We start from the raw sequence: 26,479 nt of genomic DNA on the forward strand, positions 1-26,479 counted from the left end.
CACGAAGGTCACTGAGGGTCTTCTTTATGATGGAATATGCTGGTCCCTCTTTTGTAAAAGCATGCCAAAATAAAAGTCCTTTGTTTCTGGTTGTGTCCTCACGTTTGAAGGGGGTAAGAACTCGTGGACAGAAGTTTTTCAGTGACCTTTTCAAAATGTACCTTATTTTGCAATATGGCTTTTATCCTACAACTTTTAAAACCATGCCATTGTTTAGATTTTGGAGGCAAAAAGAAACTAAAATTAATTTTATGATGCACTAAAAATTTTCACATAAGTGAAAGTTTCACATAAAAGACTTGGTGTTGAATAATTTGATATGCATTTATTAAATTATTTTGTGGGAAAACTGACAAAAAAAAATGCACATGATGAATCGTAAACAAAAAAAAAAAAAACAGGAGTTTTGATTTCAGGTTGAAGCAGAACACTATTCTGCACCGTCTTAAAGGGGAAATAATGCATGAACGACTGAAATTTCCATCTTCCGTCCTCACCAACGAAAAAAAAAAAAGAACTGATCTTTATGTTGAAAAGTTTTATTTGTTTTCTTTCTGTAAAAATGACAGTAAATTTGTAGTGATCATAATTGTCAACACTAATTATAGCAACTATGAAAGCAAATGTACATGCCATTAACTTTTATTTTGGTTTAAAGGAAGTAGAACGCGGCTGCATTGGTCAGCTGGAGAGCAAGGGTCTGGCGCTAACTGGACAAAGTCGCCTTGCAGGATCCGTGTTGCATGCACTACAAAGAAGAGCTGATTTTTCTTTCATCGTTTTAATAAAACAAAAATAGAAATGGTAACAGCACTGTGGTTGATTTAAAAATCTTTTACTGTCATTTAAAACTGCAGTTTGAAGTGTCTGGGGGTCCCTATACTGGTCAATTCAGAGATAGAGGGATAGAGGGATAGAGGGAGAGATAGAGATAGAGACAGAGATAGAGACAGAGATAGAGAGAGAGAGAGAGAGAGAGAGAGAGAGAGAGAGAGAGAGAAAAATAAAGATGCCCGTGTGAGCACTGTCCGGGGCCAAGAGAACGCACTCATTAACATGAGCATTGATGAATATGCCATTTAAACAAAACCCTCCCAATCATACTTCAGGTTTGAAACATCTGGTGAAGAAAGAAAGAAAAAAGAAAAAATCTACCTTGGCAATCGACCCTTTAAACCAGCGTTCATTTCCTTACAATGGGGGGGAAAATATCATTTAATGATGAAGTAATAAAAAACAAGCAGAAACAGAAGCAACAGGTAGCACTGCGTCATTTTCAGAAGAAGCAAGTTGGCTTTTACTCAATTCTCCAACTAGAAAGGAGCAAACGAACGAGCTCGCCTTCCACCAAACACGATGGAGTCATCCAGTGTGTCAAAAGCAGATGCAACTGTCAGGAAATAAACAAAAAAAAAAAAAAAAAAAAAAAATCAAAGAAAACTTGACTGCCTGTGTATGAATGTATACAATTTTTATCTTTTTTCCCAATATGATCAATTGACAGAAAAAAAAAAAAAAAAAAAAAAAAAAAAGAGGGGGGGGGCGATTTTGGTTGGGGATAAATCAAAACGACTACGTCTCCCTTTAGTCATCGTCGAAGTTCTGTTGTAAAAGGAAGTTCGCCGCCAAGTTCTCGTTCTTCTCACAGGCGAAGTAGGCCTGTATAACAAGTCCTTCTGGGAATCCTAGGGCCTTTAGCTGGAGAGAAAACAGAAGGAAGAGACACGAAGAAGGTTAGCTTCCTCAACAAACCACCGCCGGCCTCCTGTCCGACGCTGAGCGCGCTCTCTAATCCTCTGCCAGCGCACATCCTCCCTCAGCGAGACACAGATAATTAATAATTCATCCTTCGGTGTCGAGGAAGATTTGTACGCTTTGTCGACGTCCTAATCAAGTCTGGAGCGGCTTGCAAAGTTTCGGCTGAACCTCTCCGACTGACTCCTGCTCCTTTTGCTCGGTGTGTGCTTATAAACCCTAAGGATGCGTTTGTAGAGAGAATACACAAAACCAAATTCCAAAACCATGATTAGCATTAAGCAGTTCTTAGTGTAAATGAGTGAGTGACTGTTACTTCTTTACAGTAGTGGTAATAGGAGCCAGGCATCACAAAGACTACAACACAGACAATTATTTCCTATCCAAAACCACCAGTGAACCTACGTGTGTCTTCTGAACGACTATATTTAAAAATCTATATTTACATCTTAATTGCTTAATAAAGCCGAATTGTATCAATTAAGTCATTAAATCTATCTGATGTTAAATGAAGTGTGTTAGCTAGCTGTGCTACATTAATGATCTTGGATGGAGTAGCGCCGCAGTGGAGAAGAGAGGATTTTGTTCAGAGAAGTTCGACTGTACAGCTGTAATTAAAGTAGTTTTCATAGTTTTGATCCTGTCTCTTTTAGTAGCAGCAATGATAGATGACACGCGCACACACACCTAAGCCGCTTCTCCCTCTTGGTCGGGGGGCTAAAAGATTAAGGAATATTCTTAAGGAACTGCGTTTCTTGGAGGAATACATTTTGTAACAATAATTATTAATAATAGCGAATTATTTCTGAAAAATTGTGTATATTTAATGTTGGCATATTTAATAATCCACTTGAGGCCATCCGATACCCCCTCCCCCGTGATAAAATTGCAGCAAATGGCTTATTGCAAACAAAGATTGAGATCATCACTTGTTCTTAGAATTATTCTTAAGAAAAACATCTTAAGAATTCTTACCTTTTTTCTTCAGAAGATTTTCTTTCCTGAAGATCTACCACCCTACAGAGTTTAATGCCAAACCTCATCTAACCCACCTGATCCAGGTAACAAAGGCAGGAATATTCCAGCCAGGTGTGCTTGATATGAAGGGTGGTAGATCTTCAGGACCAGGACTGGGCGCCCCTACATTAGCCCTTTTCAGAGCAAACATTCACACGCCTCTTTGTAGCAGGATCAATCAGCCTTCACTGTGAACAGCTATATGGAGCAACACAAAAAGACAGAGACCAAACAGCTGCTCCCTAAATATCATGACTCTCACCCTCTCAATGGCTTCCTTTTCCTGCGGTGTGACCTGGATGTAGTTCATATGCCCGCCTCCAGCCTCAGCCACGCCCCCTCCGCCTCCGCCTTGCCCCGACTCCAGTGCTGGCTCATTAAGCATCTGGATGAACTGCTCCTGGTGGCTGCTGATTTGCTGTGGAAAGTAAAAGTGTGGCAAGTACAATATATTTAATAAGTGTGATAAACCGAACCACAGTACAATACAGTATGTTGTCTTCTGGACATACTGTGTGTATCGTCAGTACTAACAGACACCAACCAACCAGTTAGTCCTGGATTTAGTGCCAAATACTAATAAAAATCAGTGTGTTCAGTTTGTTGTATATATATTTTTAATACTGTTCTCTCGGTTCCAGCTGATCAGATGACTTAAAAAATAAATACGGACATCTCATTTATCATAATTTCTTAAACTAACATAATATTGTTGCCATATCGCCCAACTCTAATAGTGAGATTTAACTGTCAAAATAGGTGCGAAAAAAATTGTTGACCCAACTGTAACAATTTCTATAAGGAACATTAAATAAAAGATTTGAGTATCAGGAGGGGCTTTAACACCGAAGAACTTCTCCACTACAGGTTTAATGCTGCTACGCCATATTTTATTTGATTACATATACAAAAAAACATACATAACTCATTGTCTTGTCTTGGCTGACCAACAGTTCTCCAAGACTCTTGTATGTACTGTAATCTCTGTACAAAGTTTGTTAACATTTTAGGATAGACTATCTATATAAGACCAAAAGAAACACACACAGAACTCTTTTTGGTTTTTGGCCCGAGTTTCTGCTCCAGCTTCGGCCCAGCAACTGCTATTTTGGTGCATCACTAATTTTTACTCTTCTACCCAAAAACTGACCACTTCATGCGAAATATTCAGATTCTTCCAGAGGTTCAGTGCAGTCCTCCGTCTCCATGTGAAATATCTGGAGGTATGATTAAACTGTGGACTAAGTCACTGGCATCAGTAACTGCTGAGGGTCCTTCTCTCAGAACGTGCGTGTGTACCTGTAGTAGCTGGGGGTTCTCTCGGCCGATCTGCTGCAGCAGGGCCGGGAGCAGTGAGGGGTTCTGCTGAATGATCTGCCGCATCTGCAGGAACTGCGGCTGATTTCTCAGAAACTCCAGAGGGTTAGCTGTGAACACGAGAGAGAGAGAGAGAGAGAGAGAGAGAGAGAGAGAGAGAGAGAGAGAGAGAGAGAGAGAGAGAGAGAGAGAGAGAGAGAGAGAGAGAGAGAGAGAGAGAGAGAGAGAGAGAGAGAGAGAGAGAGAGAGAGAGATAGAGAGATAGAGAGAGATCAGCTCCTCACAGTAAATCATTACTACAGGGTTTCAAACAGAACATTACAGCTGGACTGTACTGATAACGACTGTGTACCACAACAGTGTTCATATACTGCTGATAACCTCGAGGGACCTACGCGAAAAGTTAGCAACAATAAAAGTAAATTAACCCACTAATTAATGAAGTTCATAAATCAGCTTTAATAAAAAAGAATGAACTCCTACTTTAATAATTAATAAGCTAGTATTAACAAAAGCAATAAACTCACGCTTTAAGGTTAATGATCCCGTTGCATTAATAAAGTCAACACATTAGCATTAATAATAGTAATGAAACCAACTTGTAATACATTGAACAATTTAGCATTGATAAAAGGTAAAGAATTCATACATTAAGTTTAATAAGTTAGTATTAATAACTAACTCACCCAAACTTTTAATACGCAACAACTCATAACTTTATAGATTATAAAATAACTTTAATAAGTAATGAACTCATACTTTTATAAGTAAGCATTAGTTCTGAAGCCATCCTTTAATAATTAAATAAATTAGTGCTATTAAAAGTAATGGACTCTGTACTTTAAATAATTTAATAGGTTAGCATCAATAAAGAGGGAAAAAGAGATTATTATTTAAGAGCTTTGGAAGCCACTTATGAGTTTTTATAAAATTTCACACACTGGAATGTTCTGAACTTTGGAGATGGGCAGGTTATACAGATCCACCGATGGAGCTAATCTCGTCGCAGTGTTTTCTGAAGACGCATCTCCATGTCTTCATGGTCATTCAGGTCTGTTTTGTTGGTGAGCATCCTCCTGCAGGGCTGCATTTTCAGTAACGGTGATGAGACAAGCTCCATCAGAACACAGTCGAGCGTTACGGCTCCTCTACCAACATGGAGACGCGGCCTTCTTAATGACGCCGTAAATACTGTGTGGCACCAATACCTACAGCATTACTACACGTCAAATTCTGACAGTACAAACATTTTCTACGTTCTAAGCCGTTTTTGCTGTCATCATAAACAGCCCGCTGTCTAAGAAGAGAAAGATAATGGTCCACTGTGCAGAGCAGCTGTACAGAGCTGAGAGAGAGAGAGAGAGCGCGCCTCACCACCTGATCCAGCGCTGGGCTGTGTTGGAGCTGTGCTGGAGGGAGAGGAGAGGCCTGTGGTGGCAGCTGTAGTACCCCCTGCTGGAGCCACTGGATCAGCACCACCTGCATTGCCCTCACCTTCCACTGGTATGCCCTAAAACACACACACATACACAGCCCCCAACACTGACTACACAGAACACAGGAACACTTTAACATCATAAGAACTAGAATTCTAATAATTAATAATATCTGAGGAAAAAAAAACAAACAATAATTAAAAACCCAAACATCCCTTTCCATGAATACAGTACACATTAACAGGCAGACGTATGAGCAAAAGTCGATAACACTATAATTCAATTGGTTTCATTTTCTCTGTATACCATCTCTCTTCACATATTTTTTCCAAATCTGACCATTTTGGACACTTAAGTAAACATTTGTTTGTGGAACAATGATGGCATATTATTCTGGACATCACTTTTAATACGAACTATATTGCGCAGCTGAAGCAATTTGTTTTTATTGGATGCAGCATTCATCAACGTATAATATACAGTCAGATGTCAGTATTTCTTTCCAAGCCTAACGAGATGAAGGTGAGTGTGTGTAAAGCCCACAGCAGCTCCTCTAAACACTGCTGAATGTAGTTTTCCGTTTGCAAGTCGTTTGTTTCATGTGCGTCTCACACTTGAGCTTTAACCTCTGAGCATGACAATCTGATGGAACTTCAAGTGAACGGCTGCAATATTTAATATCAGTTTTAGCTGAGAAGCTGCAGAGCCTCTTAGCTTGTAGGCCAAGACCACGTCAGCACCCGCGGAAGCCGGCCGAGGAAGCAGCGCCGTAGGCGGAGCACACAGAGTGACGACTAGTCTACAAGCTAGGCTAACAGCTAACCCCAAGAGACTGGCTTTTCCTTACACTCTCTCTTCCTAGTTAATTGATTACAGTCTGATGTCACTGCTGTGACAGTAAACAGGACTAACTGACCTCAGGCAGCAGCTCAGTACATGAGAGGTGAGGGACTCTTCTGTGTTCTGACTTGTTTGAATGGTGCGCCATCTGCATATAACAGTAAGGACTAAACTAACACCATCAATAGGACTCTGCCCACCATAGTATACTGCCCACTACTAGTACACACTAACACACTTCATTTGACTCAGGAAGTCTTTCCCAAGATCTCCATTTCTCCCTCTTCTGCTCCACATCTCTGTGACGCTCACCGTCAGCAGGTACTCCACGGCGCGGTCTGGGTTGTTGAAACTCGCCCTCAGTGCTGCCACCACCTGCTCTCTCTCATAACCCATCAGCATGATCTCCGTCACCATGTTCTCATATGACTGACCCGTCACTGCAAAGAGAAATAAACAGTATATAGTCAGATGTCAGTATTTCTTTCTAACTAACAAGATAAAGGCGAATGTGTGTAAAGCCCATTCCACCTTAAATGGTGCAACTGCTGGAAATGGAAAATTCAAAACAGCAGCTGGCGAATAGGAAGACAACTTCAGCCTCATAAAAACAGTATTGAACACGGTTCAGTACCACTACACTCCTACAAGGATGGTTCTTTAGTGAAGACAGTGGTTCAATATAGAAACATGAATACTCAAAGAAACACACACACATACATATATATATACACATATATATATACACATATATATATATACATACACATACATATATATATATACACATACATATATATATATACATATATATATATATATATATATATATATATATATATATATATATATATATATATATATATATATACACACATATATATATATATATATATATATATATATATATATACATACATACATATATACATATATATACACACACACACACACACACACACACACACACACACACACACACACACTTCAGTCACATACAGTGATGGGCGACTGCACGCTCTTCTCTGCATTTAGCAGTCCATGGTTGCTTTGCAATGATCTCACACGCCAGAAGAACTACATACGTCTTGTTTCTTGGCGGAAAATTTATGGTGATTTATTAATAATACATTAGTATTATTGTTATTATAATAAACTATTTTAATGTATATTATAACATTTATATAGGCCGACATTCTATAAAAGCAATAAGCCACTTGAGGCTGTATGTTGTGATTTTATTACAAGGAAGATGGTTTGTGTCATGCCTAACAACACCCTTCAACCGTGATAATATTGCAGCAACGCACAGCCTCTCATGGCTTATTGCTTTGCTTTCATACAGAACCACTGTCTTGAAGAGCCATCTATTTTTTTTTTTAATGTACCAATATGAGAACACAGTTCATTCGAGTGTACAAAGGCAGAACAATCAACTTTTAAATATAATAAACAGCATTATTAACTCTGCTATCAAACACTGCAGTTCCAAAGAGAAGCAGCTCACCCAGAGCAGAAGTCGCTTCGTCGAATATGTTCACGTTCGTCAGTAAACCAGAACTGCAGAATTAAGGGGGAGGGGGAGGGAGAGAAAGAGAGAGAGAGAGCGCATGTTAAAAGTAAGACAAGCAGGTTATCTGTGTTCTGAAGCAGAAGCACTGGAGAAAATTCCTGACTGGTTCTTGATACGGATTAAAAACTCTACATAAGCAGTCAGGATTCAAAGCACCCTCAGGAAGAATAAACTAAATATTGCATATGCCATTAGAAGTGCACTCGTTAGTGTAGCACATGAAGTACAGAAGTGTGTGGTTTGAGATGCGGCGTTTAGATCAGCCAGTGAAATGCGTTCAACAGCTGCTGTGTTGCTCGTTAAACACCTCCAAGAGGACGTTTGAGGGGATTCGTGATTAAAGAGCCACCAACAGGCTGCTCTCCTTTTATTGCATCATTTCTTGAATTTAGAACCATGTGTCACTGTGAAATTAGACCTGTTTCACTGCACGGATGGGTGAAATGCACTCCCATACATGCACACGAGTGAACACACACACTAGGGGGCAGTGAGTACACTTGCCCGGAGCAGTGGGCAGCCCTATCCACGGTGCCCAGGGAGCAATTGGGGGTTAGGTGCCTTGCTCAAGGGCACTTCAGTCATGGGATCGAACCGGCAATCTTCCGGTCACAGGGCTGGCCCTCAACTGCCCCTCATTTGGTGTTGCACCCCCAGATACCCTACTAAATAATTAGAAAATGCAACATATTAGCCTTTTGTATTTTGCTGGCCAGTGCAATTTATTCAGTTCGGGTTGAAAAACCTTCTTCCCCCTAATTATTCTCAAAGAGGTTGTGCAAAATACTAAAGTGCTAAAGAAAACACTTTCTTAAAGGATCTGTACAGAGATCTTATAGGATTTCCCATCCCTTTCTGACATGCATAAAACATTTTTGAGCTACAATATACCTCAGTTTTTAAATAACCTCTATCCTAAGTATGTAGGTCAACAATAATAGAATTTATGGCCTTGTATGACCAACCGTTGATATATTTCCATATTTTGTGATCCAGAACAAGTGTTCTACAGTTTCTCATTAGGTTGATTAGGATATGTATCCGCGTTCTGTAGTCTGTCCAAACTCACAACAGCGACTATGAAAGGACAGATTTACAAGCTTCATATTCCAACATAAGCAAACTCAGAGCTGGGGGGGGTGTCCATGGCCTGATTAACCATTATGCTGCCCCAGGGCTGAGGGATCTGCATTGGAGGGTCTTAGATGTGCTGTTTTAAGCCTCAAGTCAGTTCCAGGATTACAGTAATCAGTTCATTTAAATAAAACGCTTCGAAAACCCAAAGTTCTTCCTACGTGTATGGATTTACTTAAATGTAAGATGTAAACCGAGTCATTCAGAGTGGTTCTGTGTGAAACGCTCGGTCCTAGAGAAACTTACTGAGTGGTGGTGATAGGAACCAGACGTCCACCTCTAAAAGCTCCCTCACAGAGAGCTCCTACATGAAATGGTTATGAATTCACTGCCTGATGACTGGGACTGTATTTTAGTAGATTTGAGGCGATTTCAGTCCAAATGATATTTTTTATATGCCATCATGGTGGAGAGGTACACACAGCGAATTATGAGGCTGAGCAGTCAGTGTGTGAAGAAACCAGTATATGGTCTTTCTGTTTTCAGTGAAAGCGCACCTGCCATTATTCAGTATCTAGTAGGTACAATTATCTACCAAAACAGGGGCGAAATGCATCACAGTGGCGGAGCTAAAGCACGTACTATGCTGCTCAATGCCCAATTCCTATTGGTAGTCGCCACATCGCCTCGCTCCTTATTTGCATAAAGTTAAACTCTGCTGAACTTTGTTGCGTCGCTGACTCCGTCCACTGTGCAATGCCAATGCACACGCCGCCTCTTGTCGGCGGAAATCTCCAGCTTTCATCGAATATGAATGACCTCCTGCCGCCTTGCGGTGCCGTGGCCGGTGTGAATGCAGGGTTTCATGTGACTCTAACTCAGCCAAACAGATCTGTTCATTACGACGAGTGACACACACACAGGTGAGAGATGAGAAACAGCAGTCAGAGGAAAGTTCATTTACATGGTGCTCTAAAAACAGGGCTTTTAATCAAAAATGGACACTCGTACGTGTTTATTATTTCCATGGGCAGCTCAAAACCAGTATGTCTCATATGTTTGGGACGGGGGGGGGGGTTGTGGGGTCACGATGAGACAAAAATCTTGCTGTGTTTGGTATTCATAACTCATCCAGTTCGGTACGAAAACGGTTGAAAATTGATGAAATATTACTGCATTGTACTTGATTTGATTCTGGCATGTTGATATTACTACTTGGCTACTTCAATATACAGTATATGGCACGGAATAATAATTCAGGCTAGGTATGATGATGTTCCAGACCTTAGCTTGAGGAAAGTTTTTCTAACTGGACCTTACTGAATTTTAAACACCCCAATGTAGGCTATACCCTTTATTAAACCAATTTTAAGCAGGACAGTGATATTTAAAGCATGCCTAACAAGGTTATTCTCCAGAACTGCCTCAATCTGCTGATTAGGAGTCTAAGCACAGATCCCTCCTGTAGAGCATTTTACGCATATTAAACTGTTCAGAGCTCCCTCTGCTGGTCAGGCAAGTGAGGTGTACCTGGCAGGTGTAGAGGACGGCACTGCATTTGAAGGCGGTTTCTCTTCAGCCGGTTTATCCTCTTGTGGGGTGCTCTCCGTGGGTTTGTCGCTGGCTGCTGCTGAGGCGGTTGAGGGGGTTGTGGGAGCTGTAGTGCTGGAGGAGGTGCTGCTGGTCGTCGTGGCGGCGGCAGAAGGCTGAGCGGCTGCAGGGGCCGCTTTAGGCTGAAGAGAGAAAAGAGTAAACTCAGATCTCTTCACCTCACCTGAATTACATTCAGCAAGAATTTTAAACCACTGCTTTATTGAGGCTGTAAGCAGTCTGTCAATGAGGGACTGGATACCAGAAATAGGCTATATAGACAAAAGTATGTGGACACCCATCCTGATTGAGTTCAGGTTTTTCAGCCACACCCACTACTAACAGGTGTATAAAATCAAGCACATAGCCTTGCAATGTCCATTGAATGAATAAATGTAGGGAGTCTGTTCTACAGTTTCTCAATAGGTTGAACAGCTTTCTGTAAAGCTTGTCCACTGTCTCAAGAGTACCCATGAAACAACACATGTGGGTGGAGCATAATAATGAGCACAACAACAACAACTCAGAAATTTTAAATGGTTATTTGGACCTCGTTTAAGCTATCGATGAACTAGCATTAATATATCCCACTTAGCCAGTGTTCTTGCATGTTACAGCTCCACTAGTCCCTACCCATCTAAGAGTATCACAAAGCAGGGCTCCCCCCTAAACTTTCTGCGCACCCCATTGTTCCCACTCCAATGGCAGTAAGAGAACTTTGATATTAGTTAAATAATATGTTTTTCCCTGTATTCATATCAGACTAACTAGGATATTGTTGGCTCTCTGTGTTGAGCTGCTAGTGGGCAATGAGGGATGAAATGGGGGGAAAAGGTGAGAACCCATGCTGTAAAAACATTACACCTCTCCATTATGGCTAAGCCAGGACAATGCATACAACAACTGCAGCTTTATTCATGTCATATACAAAAAACACCATTTAAATAAATAAATAAATAAATAAATAAATAAAAACACACTAAGTGTTGACTTGAAAGCATGCCTGTTGAGATGAAAATCCAATTTACTCTCAAGTTTGTAAACCTCACACATTTCCATCTAAATACATTCCATTAACACAACCGGGGGAAACAAATAAATAAACAAATGCACAGTTCAACTGAAAGGCCTCCTCCAAAACAGTAATAATTGCCTTTTCTTGTTACTGTGAAAAGGGGTTAAGAAAAGAAGGGGAAGAAGGTTTTTATCCAACAATGATAAGACTGATCTCTTACCTTTGCTACCATGACGACCACAAAGTTCTTCTCGTCTATCTTATACTCCTTAAGCGCGGTGTCATCGTTAAGGATTTTGCCTGTGGGGGACAAAATAATTAAAAGACATTACATGCAATTTATCAGCCGCTACAAGTGCCCTCAGATTTCTCCCTCCTTCTCCCTGACAGGCGTAATTCCCTCCTGCCCCGGCTCAGCTGTCATTTCTCCCATCAGTGAGCTGAAGGGACGATGCTACCCGACTCCCAGTGCACGGAACTGAGCTTTATCACTGCATTTCACATAATTACACACAGGAACGGGTGACAACAAATCATATGCATGTCTCAGGGCTGTTTTCTTATCAGGGCTGTACAGGGCAGCCAAAGAGCGGCATATAATTAAATCAGGACGGGCCCGTTTCCGTCAAATCGGCCACGACAAGACCTTATCAAAATGTCAATGAAAATGGAAAAGGGAAAACAGAGAGGCAGAAGTGAGCAGAGTGGGGGGGGGGGAGGTTTGGGGGGGGTACATACCTGCATAGATCAACTTCTGTCCAGCGACAGGAAAGCTCTCCTTCCCCTTTTCATTCTCGATTTTCTCCTTTAAGGCTTTTACCTGTAAAAGCAGACAAGGCAATCTGTTAGGACGGCAAAAATGAGTCAGAGCCCGAACTGAGTGCTCAGCAGGAAATAATAACCTTCACTCCAGCAAAGAGGACCTCTTCACCCATAAGAACTACCTCCCAGCAAGAGGTTAAAACTGGCGGTTTATTTTACGAGTGCAACCCCAAATCCAAAAATGTTGTGTGAAACGCTAATAAAAAAGAAGAACCGTGGTTGGTCAATTCGGTTTGCCCTGTATTGAACTGAATACCGCACAAAAATACAGTATTTTATGCTGTACCTTATGAACTTCATTGTTTTTTGTGAATGTGCACCCACTCCAAATTTGATACCTGTTCCAAAAAGTTGGGAGAAGCATGTTTACTACTGTGCTACATCACCTTGTCTTTGAGGCACTGAAGGCAAACCAGTTCCACATCCAGGTTATATTATTATTAAAGCATTAGTGTTATTTTTTGCCGTTCATTTATTTTACGTCTTCAGCTGTGCACCTGTACAGGCCTTTGTTGTAATATTTTGAGCTTAAGAAACGTTTTCAGTGTAGACTGCAGGTAGCGCCCTCACTCTCTGATTACTCAGCCATGCTGCTGGAACCTGTGCAGAATGTTTCTTGGTCCGTCATGTTGAAATAATCATGGACGTCCCTGAAAAACACGACGTCTAAAAGGCAGCATGTGTTGCTCCAAAATGTGTTCAGTGTTAATGTTGCTTCACAGATGTGTGCAGGTTACCTACTAATACCCCCTACAACACCAGGACAGAAGCTGGATTTTGAACTTTACGCTGGTAACAATCTGGACGGTCCTTTTCTTTTTTGGTTCTGAGAATGCAGTGTCCATTATTCCCGTAAACATTCTGAAAAGAATAATGCTAAGGAGCATATTTGTTAACTACTGGATATCCTACTGATGCATTTTGGCATGTTCCTTGTCTTAAAGTGCCTCACCCCATTTTTTGAGAAAAATCTAATATCACGATACCTCAAGAAATTTTCACAATACGTGGTCATTAAATTTCAGATGAAAAAAAAAAAAAGTATCTATGTTTCCAAAAGCATTTTCAAAAACTGATCTGAATTTTAGGTTCGTCAGTAAATCCAGTTAAACACGACTAATATTTCTCTCTTTGTAATGAAACATGCAGTCAGTGTCTACAAGCACTGATGATACAATATGTTCACGATATCGAATGATGAGTAATGTATCATAATAATGGTTTATACTGTTACATCGCCCAGCCCTTTAACATTTACTTTGCGCACTAGTTTATGGTAGTACTGCTCACAGACTGTAGTCAAGAACTTCTTGTGTACAATTATTAGCCAGTGTCATGTGTTTAACCCTTTCAGACTCCCAAAAATATGATATTCCTCCGTTCTTATTCTAAAAGCAGCTATTAATAATAAATCAAATGTGAATAACTATGATTACTCTTTACAAGCTATTTATGATGCCTAATACAGAAAAGCTGCTGCTCATTAATGTACATTAATTAAGATTAAGGTATTGCAAAAAGAAATTGACAAAACGGCTTAAGAATTAAGTGCTGCTTTAAAACAATACATATTTAGTTACATATACTCTTATGCATGTGTTTACATGCACTGTCTATGTCGGTATTGTATATCTGGCAGTTTAGGATTCAGGACAGTCAATTTTCACTCCAGGGTGGCAAATTAATTTTTATTTATTATTTTATGCATGTATCAGTGTTTGCAGGTGGCTGTGGAAGTGCGCCACAACATGCTTGATCTTGTTCACATTTATTACAATGTTACTTATTTACACCCACTGTTAAAACACTTTTTCTTTAAAGTTCAATAAATACCTTCCAACGTCAATGAGTAACTGCGTTAGATAACCGTGACCTCAGTTCTGACCAAAATAACCGTGATTTTTTTTGCCATAACTGAGACGCCGGAGAGCCGTGTGAGTCAGGCCCTCTCTGCCACAATGACTAAGCTTAAACAGCATTTATAAAGATTTAGCACTAATTTATGAGCCGTTTTGATCAATTCCTTCCCGGAAATGTCCAGGCAAAGCAGGACAAATGAAGACCTCATAGCTACATGGTTGCTTAGGAAGCCTGTATGGCAGTCATGTGGCCACGGATCCATAAATTTATGATCTTCATCCATCGAAAGAGTGATGACAGAAGGCTGATTAATGAGTGTTTTCTGCCAGGACTCACGAACCAACCCCAGGTATGGTTAAAGGGGAATTCCATCAATTTTTCAAAATGTCTGCAAAATTCAATGTGTGACAGTGATTCGGAGTGAAATGGGTCACATAACAATAATAATAACAATAATAATAATAATACTTTTATTTATATAGCACTTTTCATGCCACTTGCAGCTCCAAGTGCTTTACAGACAGGTGATAAACAGAAGATTAGTATTTAATTAGAATCAGAAGAAAAGTGATGATTAAATTACAAGATAAAGATAAACTTCACCAGACGTTGGTTTAGTTAAATGCTAGTTTAAAGGGACACGTTTTTAGATGCTTCTTAAAAGTGAGCACTGAGCTTGACTGATTAATAAAAGGTGGAATTGAGTTCCACAGTTCAGAAGCAGAATAACTGAAAGACTATGTTTTCTGTATTTTACAGAGGGTGTCTGTAGAAAGCCACTATCTGCAGATCTTAGATTACGTGCCGAATCATAAAGAGACAGACACTCTGTGATGTAAGCTGGTTCCAGGTTGTTCTGAGCTTTACAGACAATCATATAGGCAGCCAGTGCAGCTCTTTCAAATCGGGAGTGATGTGATCTCTCTCTTTTGTTTTTGTTAGGGTGCTGCTGCATTTTGTACAAGTCGTAAGGGATGTGTAGGTTTCTTAGGAAGGTCCAGTAAGAAGATCATTACAGTGATCAACTCTGCTGTAACAAACACATGAACTAGTTTCTCTGCGTCGCTCTGAGACAGAAAAGGCCGAACTTCAGCGACATTTCTTAAATGGTAAAAAGCCGCTTTAGTGACTGTGTTTACATGCGGGGTGAAACAGAGCTCAGAGTCCAAGATCACACCCAGGTTTCGCACTTTTTGGTATACGAAGCTAAAGAACCGAGTTTCTCATAAAACATTTATCTTGGAGTTTCTGTGCCGACGATCAGTATTTCTGTTCTTTCATGATTTAATTGTAGAAAATTTTGCGACATCCACTGAGAGATATCTGACACACAGCTGGTTAGCCTGTCTACAGAGTCGTGATCTTCAGAAGCAATCAAAATGTATAGCTGGGTGGCATCAGCATTGCTATAAAAATGCATACTACACTTCCTAATGACATAGACTAGAGGTAGCACATACAAAGAGAAAAGCAAAGGCCCCAAGACTGAACCTTGGGGGACTCCACAAGCAACATTAAAATCATTTTTGATGAATGGTTTCCAAGTGAAACCATGAACTGCCTATTACTCAAATAGGAGTTAAACCATTCTAAAGCTGTGCTCGAGAGGCCGATCCAGCATTCAAGACTTGTGGTCAACGGTATCAAAGGCTGCACCAAGATCTAATAAAACCAAAATAGAAGGATTTTGTGCATCAGCGCTGAGCATGAGGTCATTCATAACGCGAATTACTCTGTACTATGGTTGGGAAAAAAACCTGACAAACTTCTCATATAAATTGTTTGATATTAGATACATATTTAGTTGTTTAAAAACAACTTTTTCGAAGACTTTACTTAGAAAAGGCAGCTTTAAAATTAGTCTAAAATTATTTAGTATGAAAGGATCCATGCTACTCTTTTTTTTTTTGTAGCTGAGGCTTCACCAGGGCAGTTTAAATAGCACCTGAAAAACACCTGTTGACAGAGAACAATTTAAAAAAGTTAACACATCATTGTGCACACAATGAAAAACCATCTTAAGGAGTGAAGTAGGAACAGGGTCATGGTCACAGTATTTACAGTGGTGGTGATAGGAACCCAGGAGACCACAATTATAGACAAATATAGACATTTTATTTACTATCCAAAACCACCTAGCTGGGTCTTCTGGAATGTTGATGATGGAAAATAGTGGGAAAATATGGAATAATAAGTTTTCTTTGGGGACTCTTTTGCCTGCAAGTGCAAACATTTTCTATAAATTCATTCCCAGGCCTGTTTTTTGGCTAAGAAGAGTAGAAGATCCACTTGTTCTGGCATGAAACTTGCAGGGAGTATGTCAGCGGTGAAGGCTGGGATGTCACATCTACATAACTACAATCTAACTCATCTACAGTTCACAGCCTCCGTGTTATTCGGTTAAATCTCCCCCCTTTAAAACTTGCTTCTAATGTGTTCTAAAATAAAAACTGCAGCTTTAGTGATTCAGTAAAAAAATATAAAAAATCTTCAAGCCTTATTAGAAAATCATAACACAATGACTAAGTGAGGGAGTTTTCAGAGGTGGGCGTCTGATCCCCATCACCACCACTTTGAACAATTCTGACTCCAAGTTTCTCCAGAAGGAAGAGTTTCACACCACACCATGCTGAAGGGAGTTTGTTTACATCTTAGCCACTTAATTATGCACGAATTTTAAAAAGCGGGTGGAACTCCCCTTTAATTTCACTGAGTCACTACACTGACCCAGCAGCTGCTCCTGCCTGGAAAGCACCAGCCAGCGTGATTCTCTCTCTCTCTCTGTCTGTCTTTCTCTCTCTCTGTCTCTCCCTCACACACACAGCATGTACATTCTCTAATAAAATGTGCTGTACACCTGAAAAAATATTAATTATAAAGGAAGATAAAACTCATCAGACCAGCAGACCATGCAGGCCACGCAGCCAGTTAGCTTCAGCTAACCGTAACAAATTACTGCTTTATCTCAAGTTTAGTCAGAACTAAGCTCACAAATGGTGTATATTAAGCGTCTATTCACCCAAAACAGAGTCATAATTAATACGACCGCGTTGACAAATGCACGTCCTGCAGGTCAGCACGCCGAACCACAAACGAGCTCACCCCATACGATTAGCTAAAAGCTAACGCTAATTCGCTTAACGCTGCTTGGTTAAAAGAACATAAAGTTAACCCTGCATTTCGTGCCGTCTTCTTATACGCCATTAAAGACTAAGTAAATAACTAACCACACTTCGCTTTGAGTCTGGGTGGAAACTTACAGGCAGCCAAAAACTCAGAATTAGCGTTAGCCGCAATGCTAACGGGAAGGCATGCTAAGCTAGCGCTTCTGAGTCCTAACTTTTCTCCAATAACCGGCCTCGCCGAGCATAATACACACACACGACGCTAATAACCGGCCACATAAGCAGGGCCAGCTTCACGAACGCGAGTTAAATCATCCCAGGAAACCCCAGCTGTCAGAAACGTGAGGCACAGCTAATGCTAAGGCTAGCGCTAGCGAAGCCAACAACTTTTGTCGGGTTTGTATTTTTTCCCTTTCTGTTTTTTTCCCCCACCAAAACACGTTTGTTTCGAGCTCTCACCGTCTCCTCTGCGTCGATATCGATTTTAAACGTCTGCTGCTGGAGGGTTTTCAGCGTGATCTGCATTCTTTTTATTTTTACTTTATAATTTTCCCCCGATTATTTCGCAAGAGAGAGAAAGTGTTGTTATCCGCTCGGTTCTTTCCCGAACGTTTTCACTCTGGAGTCCCGCCTCTCCTGCGCCGCTATTGGCTGACAGCGTCCCGCCAGCTGCGCCGAGATTGGCCAGCGCGTCGCCTTCGCAAGCGAGCAGTCCGTTGGAATACGGGTGGGAAACAAATAAACAGCACACCGCACCTGCGCAGTCATCGGGGTGAGAACTACGACTCCGTCACAGTGGTTGACGGGAAATGTAGTTTTTATACGACAACACGACAGCGGTTAAAAATAGACACGCAGTCTTAGTCATGCTAGCATGACTATGAAGTCTGTCGGTATGTAAATATCTAATTAACTCAGTAAAAGCCTGTAATTTCTTAAAGTGAGGTTTATATTTAGCTTTAACCTGGTGTTCATAGTCGCTATCATTGTGTGGCAATGGTTAGTTAGCATAAACGTTTGGCCTTGTGGAATTTTTTTGCTAATATTCAGACCGCAGTTGCCTCCTCAGGCAGAGGAGAACATGGTAGCAGATGTACCAGCCATGGGGGGCAAGGCCTAGAGGAACAGAACCTTGTCTCAGTCAGCTAAAAGAATCTCCTGAGTACGTCACCACAGCCATGGGAGTCAGTCCAAAGGACTAGCTGCCAAATGGCTCGAGGGCCCTGTTGATCCCTGAATATGATCTGAAATGCAGAAATGTTCTCATTTGCAGTCCTGCAGAAGATTTCAAAGCAAAAGAACAGGCACAGGTTACAGATAATTAAAGTTAATAACATCTTCTTTATGGCTGAGAAGGCTTTGTTCAGACATGCGGCTCCAATCCAGTTTTTTGGCAAAAATAGAAAGATCTGATTATCTGCCGTTTCAACGGATGAACACATGAATATTGACTTGTATTGCACATTCCACACAATTTTCAGCACCGAATCCAGTTAAACAGGACCAGTTATTCCCTCTTTTTAGTTAAAAGTTTGCTTTATATGCTGAATATTGATATATTCCCCGGCTCTAGCCACATGAAATATGGCTTTCTCCACTCTGATTCAAGCCACACTTGTATGAACTAAGATCTCTGGATATGTGACTCATTTTGATCCATCAGATCGGATTATTATTATTTATTTTTTAATTTTTGGGGGGGCACATTGGTTCTTGATGTTAGAATGCACGACAAAAAAGTCATTTCATTTCAATATGAGCCAAGTAAAGTCATACAGTTATAAACATACCATTCTTTAATGCAGGAAGCTTTTCATTTCCATAACTAGTATTTGTTTGTCCAGTTACCACAGCTAACATAAGGATAATTTTTCCTAGTACCGCTTTTTGACTTAAATATTAAAATATTTGAACTTAAAATCTGTCTGAATATTGCTGGTAGAACCTACCCAGATGTATGGGTCCACTGGCTTGATAAGGTTGGCACCCCGCTGTCTGTTGAGACTTTTATTTTATAAAATAAAGACAAATATTACAAACTGAGAAAAAAAAAACAGATATGTTGTTGACACTGCGCTCGATCAAAAAGATTTGCTAAACTAATTTAGAAAGTATAAGTAAAGAAAAGAAGGAAGGAAAAAAAAGTCAATTGGCCTGTGAGCGGAAAATGAGCGGCGATAAGTGGAATATTAGCTGATACTCTACTTAATCACCGGTGAGCTGCCTGGCAAACCCTGGGCAAAGCACCAGTTGACCGCAAGTCAATGGCCCAACAGTGGTCCCATATCGTCTTGATGTCAGGGTAATGGCCTGTAGCCGTCTGGGTGAAAACTTATAATTAGCCAAAAACTCAGAATTAGCACTAGCCACTGTTCGTGGGACAAATGATCAGCTGGTCTTAACTTTTCTCCAAAAAAACAGCCTCGCCGTACATAATGCACACGCATAAAGTTTTAAAACACCCACCCCAGCAGACCCCAATGCTAATGCTAGTGTTAGTAAAGCCAACACCTGATCTGAAAAACAGAAATGTTCTCATCTGTGGCCCTGCAGTGGATTCCAAAGCAAAACAGGTGCAGGCAACAGATCATTCATGTTAATAACATCTTCTAGAACCTGTTAGCCTGCAATTGTATGCTGAGCAGGTCAGTCTAGTGCCATGTTCTGTTCATGTTCTAGCTGATCTAAAGAGCTATGCTGCTATCGCTATAAAAATTGTTCACTGAAAATGCAAATATATGTCCTCTTCCAGTTTTGCCTAGCATGGAGATACAACACATCTCTATGGAAATCAATGTGACTATGCAAGCAAATGTTTCTACAGCCTGCCCATACAAATCAGACTTGGTCCAAATGTAACTAGAAATGTGGACATTCAGTCTAAAAACTGGATTTAAGAAACAAATCTATATAAAAAGTCCATGAGAGCATAAACTCAGTTACACCGCTACGCAGATAAACCTGGAATCAGGCAGAACTGAACAAATCCACACTCTTTTATCACGTTAATTGACCAATACGAGTCAGAAACCAGACAAACTTCTCCACAAGCCTGACCTCTCCTCAATGAATTATCCAGTAAAGTGGCTCTTTATTTTATTCAATAAAAGATGAGCAGAGCTCAGCCTCAGAGGAGGGACCTCTGCCCTCGTACCTGAGGGGAAGGTAACCCCGCAGCCTCTTCTGGCACAGCGGCGATGACCCAGACCTTCCCTCGGGACCTCCATAAAGCGATAATTCAGTGAAAATTTCAATTTACACATTTTCCTCAGCCAAGGCATGTTTGGTGTCTGAAGCTTGCTTCTTACCCAGATAGCAAGAGGATGGAGGTCCGCTGGTTGGCCCAATGACAGTAAAGCTGTCTTGCTTTTTGGTCTGGATTTTCCAGGCAGCCCACTTGTGGTTTAGCAGAGTGTTAGACAAAATGTCACTTTTGATCGCTCATTTTCAACTTCATTATTCTTTTGAAATTGGTTTAGTTCATTATTGTAACCATGATCCACCAGCAAATGGAATCTGGCACAGACAGATGGGCAGTTTAGCCTGCAGCAGTTCTGGCACTCTGGTGTTGAAAGCCAAGCTGATGCCCACAAACAGAATTCTAGCATTAGTTTCAGTACTGTCTTTAAGACTGAAAGCATTTATTTATTCAATGGTAAAGCGATAGCTTTTAGCAACAGAAGATGCCCCTTCAGATGAGCTAATGCTAAAGCTAATGCTAAATGTGTTTACATGCACTTAATAATTTGATGACAGTAGAAAATCAGATTGTGTCAGTAACTGGTTCAGTGCATTTACACTTAATAATTGGCGAATGGCAGAAAATCAAATTCTGTCAATAACTGTTTCAATGCGTTCACACTTACTAATCTGATAACGGCAGAAAATCAGATTGTGTCAGGAACTGGTTCAGTGCATTCACAGTTAATAATCTGATAACTGCAGAAATTCAGATTGTGTCTGTAACTGATTCAGTGTGTTCACACTTAATAATCTGATAACTGCAGAAAATCAGATTGTGTCTGTAACTGATTCAGTGTGTTTACACTTAATAATTGGCTAACTGCAGAAAATCAGATTCTGTCAGTAACTGGTTCAGTGCGTTTACACTTAATAATCTGATATCGGCAGGAAACCAGATTGTGTCAATAACTGGTTCAGTGCGTTCACACTTACTAATCTGATAACGGCAGAAAATCAGATTGTGTCTGTAACTGGTTCAGTGTGTTTACACTTAATATTCTAAGGAGACAGATTCATAACTCAGGCTGCAGAATGTTCTATATAGTTACAGATTTCCACCAGAGAGGTCTACAACTCCCCAAATCTTATATAGTGCAGCTTTAATATCAACCTACATAGATCTATGCAGTAGGATGATGTAGCAGAATGCAAACGGTAGGCCAGGTTATTTATAAAGAAAGAACAAATCAATTGGATAAATAAGATTATATCTAATCTACTTATACATATAATGACATGGTCCATCTCAGTGTATCTGTGCTCTTATGTGTTCAGTAATCTTTGAGTATATTCTGGATAATAGACCGTCAGAATAAACAGAGAGAGCTGCTGGCAGGACGTTTCCTTAATGCTGATTCATTGTCATGTCATCTGCGGCTGTTTTCCTCTCTGTCTGCTCACAGGTTCAATCAATTCTCAGTCCCATCATGCATTCTCTCTTCACTTCACTTCGCACTAACAAAATCAGGCCCTGCACTCCGTCTTGCAAGCAGATGACGAAACTGGAAAAATGTGGAAGATGAAATAGTTTTCCTGGTCCAAGGACTGATTTAAGGTCAACCTGACATCAAAACCGACCCTTTTTACCTTGTTCGTTGACCATGATCATATTAAGCTTAATTCATCAAATCATATACGTTCAATGCGTTTACACTTAATAATCTGATAACTGCGGAAAATCAGATTGTGTCAGTAACTGGTTCAGTGTGTTTACACTTAATAATCTGATAACTGCAGAAAATCAGATTGTGTCAGTGACTGATTCAGTGCGTTTACACTTAATAATCTGATAACTGCAGAAAATCAGATTGTGTCAGTGACTGATTCAGTGTGTTTACACTTAATAATCTGATAACTGCAGAAAATCAGATTGTGTCTGTAACTGATTCAGTGCGTTTACACTTAATAATCTGATAACTGCAGAAAATCAGATTGTGTCAGTAACTGGTTCAGTGTGTTTACACTTAATAATCTGATAATCTGTGCTTTTACACTTAAAGTCAACCAGAAATCAAAACGGACCCTTTTTACCTTGTTCGTTGACGTTCCTGCTCATATTCTTTAGTAAGGGGAATGTTTCTATTTAGAGTTCTATATAGAGCTTTTTGCATGATTAAGTTGTTCTCTGCATGGTGAAATGGTTCTTCAGACTGATGGAGAATGTGTTGTATATGGTGCTCTATAGCTCCAAAAAGGGTTCTTTTGCTGTTTTGATATCAACCTTATAACAGTAGCAAACCCTTTTTGGTCATATATACACTCACCAACCACTTTTGCCTTCAGAGCTGCCTTAATTCTTCATGGCAGACTTTCAACAAGGTGTTGGAAACGTTCCTCAGAGATTTTGGTTGGTTATTTGAGTTCCTGTTGCCTTTCTGTCATCTGGAACCAGTCTGTCCATTCTCCTCTGACCTCTCACATCAACAAGTCATTTTCGTCCACACAACTGACCGCTCACTGGATATTTCCTCTTTTTCGGACCGTTCTCTGTAAACCCTAGAGATGGTTGTGTGTGAAAATCCCAGTAGATCAGCAATTTCTGAAATGCTCAGACCAGCCTGTCTGGCACCAACAACCACGCCACGTTCAAAGTCACTTAAATCCCCTTTCTTCCCCGTTCTGATGCTCGGCCTGCACTTCAGCAAGTTGTCTTGACCACCTCTACATGCCTCAATGCATGAGTTGCGGCCGTGTGATTGGCTGATTACCTATTTGTGTTAACAAGCAACTGAACAGTACCTAATAAAGTGGCCGGTGAGTGTAGAACCATAAACAACACATTCTCCATCAGTAGAAGCATTTCAATATGCAGAGAACTATTTAAGCATGCACTGGTTCTGTATTGAACTCATGGTTCTAAAGAGAACCATTCCCTTTGCTGTTCTTTTTTAAGAGTGAAAAATACAAACTGCTTTAAAGTGAGCACACATGGGTCTTTATTTGGCTCTAATTATTATAAGGTTTATAACAGTTTATTATTAATATTTTTAACAGTGGAAATCAGGGGATTCTGCAGCCCCCTTAGCACCCTCACTCCCACATCCCCGCTTAGCCTAACAGAAGTTAGCATTATCGTTAAGGTGGGTTTTCCTTTGTCACTGGTCAGCAGCAGTGTGTGGACAAGTGTGTGGAGCCGTGGCTCCACGGCGTCGGCGCTCATATGCCAAGGTCTCGATGAGGTCGCTGCCTTTGGCCTGGTCACGCTGTCAGTTAAAACTATGGCTGGCGTTTCTCATCAGCCATTCCTTCAGTAGTGCTAAGGCAGACAGAAGCGTGTCCCCGGGGTTTGGAGTCTGTGTGAAGTTGAGCTACTGAGATTACTCCCTGATCCCTCGCGTCTCGCAGATATTTTTAAAAGATGACGTTAGACCTGTGAAATCAAGAGCTTCAGAAAATAGGCCCTGGATACTCACCGCAGGAGAGCGGGGCGCTCACTCGCCTTCTGGAAGGTCACCTCTCCACTGATAACTGCGCAAAATGACTTACATACGCATGTGTTCCACCGTGTTCTAGATACCGTCCTGTGCGTTCCACAGTGCTCTAGATCTACCATCCTGTTTGTGTTCCACCCTGTTCTAGATCTACCATCCTGTATGTGTTCTACCATGTTCTATATCTACCATCCTGTGTTCCACCCTGTTCTAGATCTGCCATCCTGTATGTGTTCTACTGTGTTCTAGATCTACCATCCTGTATGTGTTCCACCATGCGCTATATCTACCATCCTATATGTGTTCCACCATGTTCTAGATCTATCATCCTGTGTGTTCCACAATGCTCTATATCTACCATCCTGTATGTGTTTCACCCTGTTCTAGATCTATCATCCTGTATGTGTTCCACCCTGTTCTAGATCTACCATCCTGTATGTGTTCTACCATGTTCTATATCTACCATCCTGTATGTGGTCCACCCTGTTCTAGATCTACCATCCTGTATGTGTTCCACAATGCTCTAGATCTACCATCCTGTATGTGTTCCACCCTGTTCTAGATCTACCATCCTGTATGTGTTCCACAATGCTCTAGATCTACCATCCTGTATGTGTTCCACCCTGTTCTAGATCTACCATCCTGTGTGTGTTCCACCCTGTTCTGGATCTGCCATCCTGTATGTGTTCTACTGTGTTCTATATCTACCATCCTGTATGTGTTCCACCATGCCCTATATCTACCATCCTGTATGTGTTCCACAATGCTCTACATCTGCCATCCTGTATGTGTTCTACTGTGTTCAATATCTACCATCCTGTATGTGTTCCACCATGCCCTGTATCTACCATCCTATATGTGTTCCACCATGTTCTAGATCTATCATCCTGTATGTGTTCTACCATGTTGTATATCTACCATCCTGTATGTGTTCCACCCTGTTCTAGATCTGCCATCCTGTATGTGTTCCACCCTGTTCTAGATCTGCCATCCTGTATGTGTTCCATCAAGCTCTATATCTAGCGTCCTATGTGTGTTTCATACTCTACATCTACCACCGTGTATGTGTTCTGCTATGTTCTAGCAAAAACAACAGCTTTACTTATTCAGAATGTCCTAGAAAAACCAATAGCTTTACTTATCTTGTTCCCTTACCTTACTGAGTTGTGGCAATGCTTTAATTATCTCATTTCTATACATTACTAAGTCATGGCCATGCTTTAATTATCTCGTTCCTATGTCTTACTAAGTCATGGTTTTACTTATCTTGTTCCCTTACCTTACCGAGTTGTGGCAATGCTTTAATGATCTCATTCCTATACATTACTAAGTCATGCCCGTGCTTTAATTATCTCGTTCCTATGTCTTACTAAGTCATGGTTTTACTTATCTTGTTCCCTTACCTTACGGAGATGTGGCAATGCTTTAATTATCTCATTCCTATACATTACTAAGTCATGGCCATTCTTTAATTATCTCTTTCCTATGTCTTACTAAGTCATGGTTTTACTTATCTTGTTCCCTTACCTTACTTAGTTGTGGCAATGCTTTAATGATCTCATTCCTATACATTACTAAGTCATGGCCGTGCTTTAATTATCTCGTTCCTATGTCTTACTAAGTCATGGTTTTACTTATCTTGTTCCCTTACCTTACTGAGTTGTGGCAATGCTTTAATTATCTCATTCCTATACATTACTAAGTCATGGCCATGCTTTAATTATCTCGTTCCTGTCTTAATAAGTGATGGTTTTACTTATTTTGTTCCCTTACCTTACTGAGTTGTGGCAATGCTTTAATTATCTCATTCCTATACATTGCTAAGTCATGGCCATGCTTTAATTATCTCGTTCCTGTCTTACTAAGTCATGGTTTTACTTATCTTGTTCCCTTACCTTACTGAGTTGTGGCAATGCTTTAATGATCTCATTCCTATACATTACTAAGTCATGGCCATGCTTTAATTATCTCATTCCTATACATTACTAAGTCAAGGCCATGCTTTAATTATCTCATTCCTGTCTTACTAAGTCATCGTTTTACTTATCTTGTTCCCTTACCTTACCGAGTTGTGGCAATGCTTTAATTATCTCATTCCTATACATTACTAAGTCATGGCCATGCTTTAATCATCTCATTCCTATACATTACTAAGTCATGGCCATGATTTAATTATCTCATTCCTATGTCTTACTAAGTCATGGTTTTACTTATCTTGTTCCCTTACCTTACTGAGTTGTGGCAATGCTTTAATTATCTTATTCCTATACATTACTAAGTCATAGCCAGGCTTTAATTATCTCGTTCCTGTCTTACTAAGTCATGGTTTTACTTATCTTGTTCCCTTACCTTACCGAGTTGTGGCAATGCTTTAATTATCT

General features: G+C 40.4%; 1 protein-coding gene across 1 annotated transcript; it reads right to left on the reverse strand.

The window, feature by feature from the left end:
- Positions 1-523: 523 nt before the first annotated feature.
- On the reverse strand, positions 524-18,047 carry rad23b (RAD23 homolog B, nucleotide excision repair protein). The gene is made up of 10 exons (XM_017721066.2): positions 17,884-18,047; positions 12,356-12,437; positions 11,838-11,917; positions 10,543-10,745; positions 7,873-7,925; positions 6,678-6,805; positions 5,464-5,599; positions 4,072-4,199; positions 3,035-3,190; positions 524-1,698 (listed from the first exon to the last, which is right to left on the reverse strand). The coding sequence occupies exons 1-10, from the start codon at positions 17,947-17,949 to the stop codon at positions 1,585-1,587; spliced, it is 1,146 nt and encodes a 381-aa protein (XP_017576555.1). The 5' UTR covers positions 17,950-18,047; the 3' UTR covers positions 524-1,584.
- Between the last annotated feature and the right edge of the window lie 8,432 nt (positions 18,048-26,479).

Source organism: Pygocentrus nattereri, chromosome 16, assembly GCF_015220715.1.
Source record: "Pygocentrus nattereri isolate fPygNat1 chromosome 16, fPygNat1.pri, whole genome shotgun sequence".
NCBI classification, from domain to species: Eukaryota; Metazoa; Chordata; class Actinopteri; order Characiformes; family Serrasalmidae; genus Pygocentrus; species Pygocentrus nattereri.

What these genes read in the sequence shown, in the direction of transcription:
- rad23b (XM_017721066.2), bottom strand. Translation starts at nt 17,949, where the DNA reads ATGCAGATCACGCTGAAAACCCTCCAGCAGCAGACGTTTAAAATCGAT. An exon ending in GCCCAGCGCTGGATCAGGTG is followed by an intron (nt 4,200 to 5,463) that starts GTGAGGCGCGCT and finishes TCGTGTTCACAG; the next exon opens with CTAACCCTCTGGAGTTTCTG. An exon ending in AGAACCCCCAGCTACTACAG is followed by an intron (nt 3,191 to 4,071) that starts GTACACACGCAC and finishes TACTTTCCACAG; the next exon opens with CAAATCAGCAGCCACCAGGA.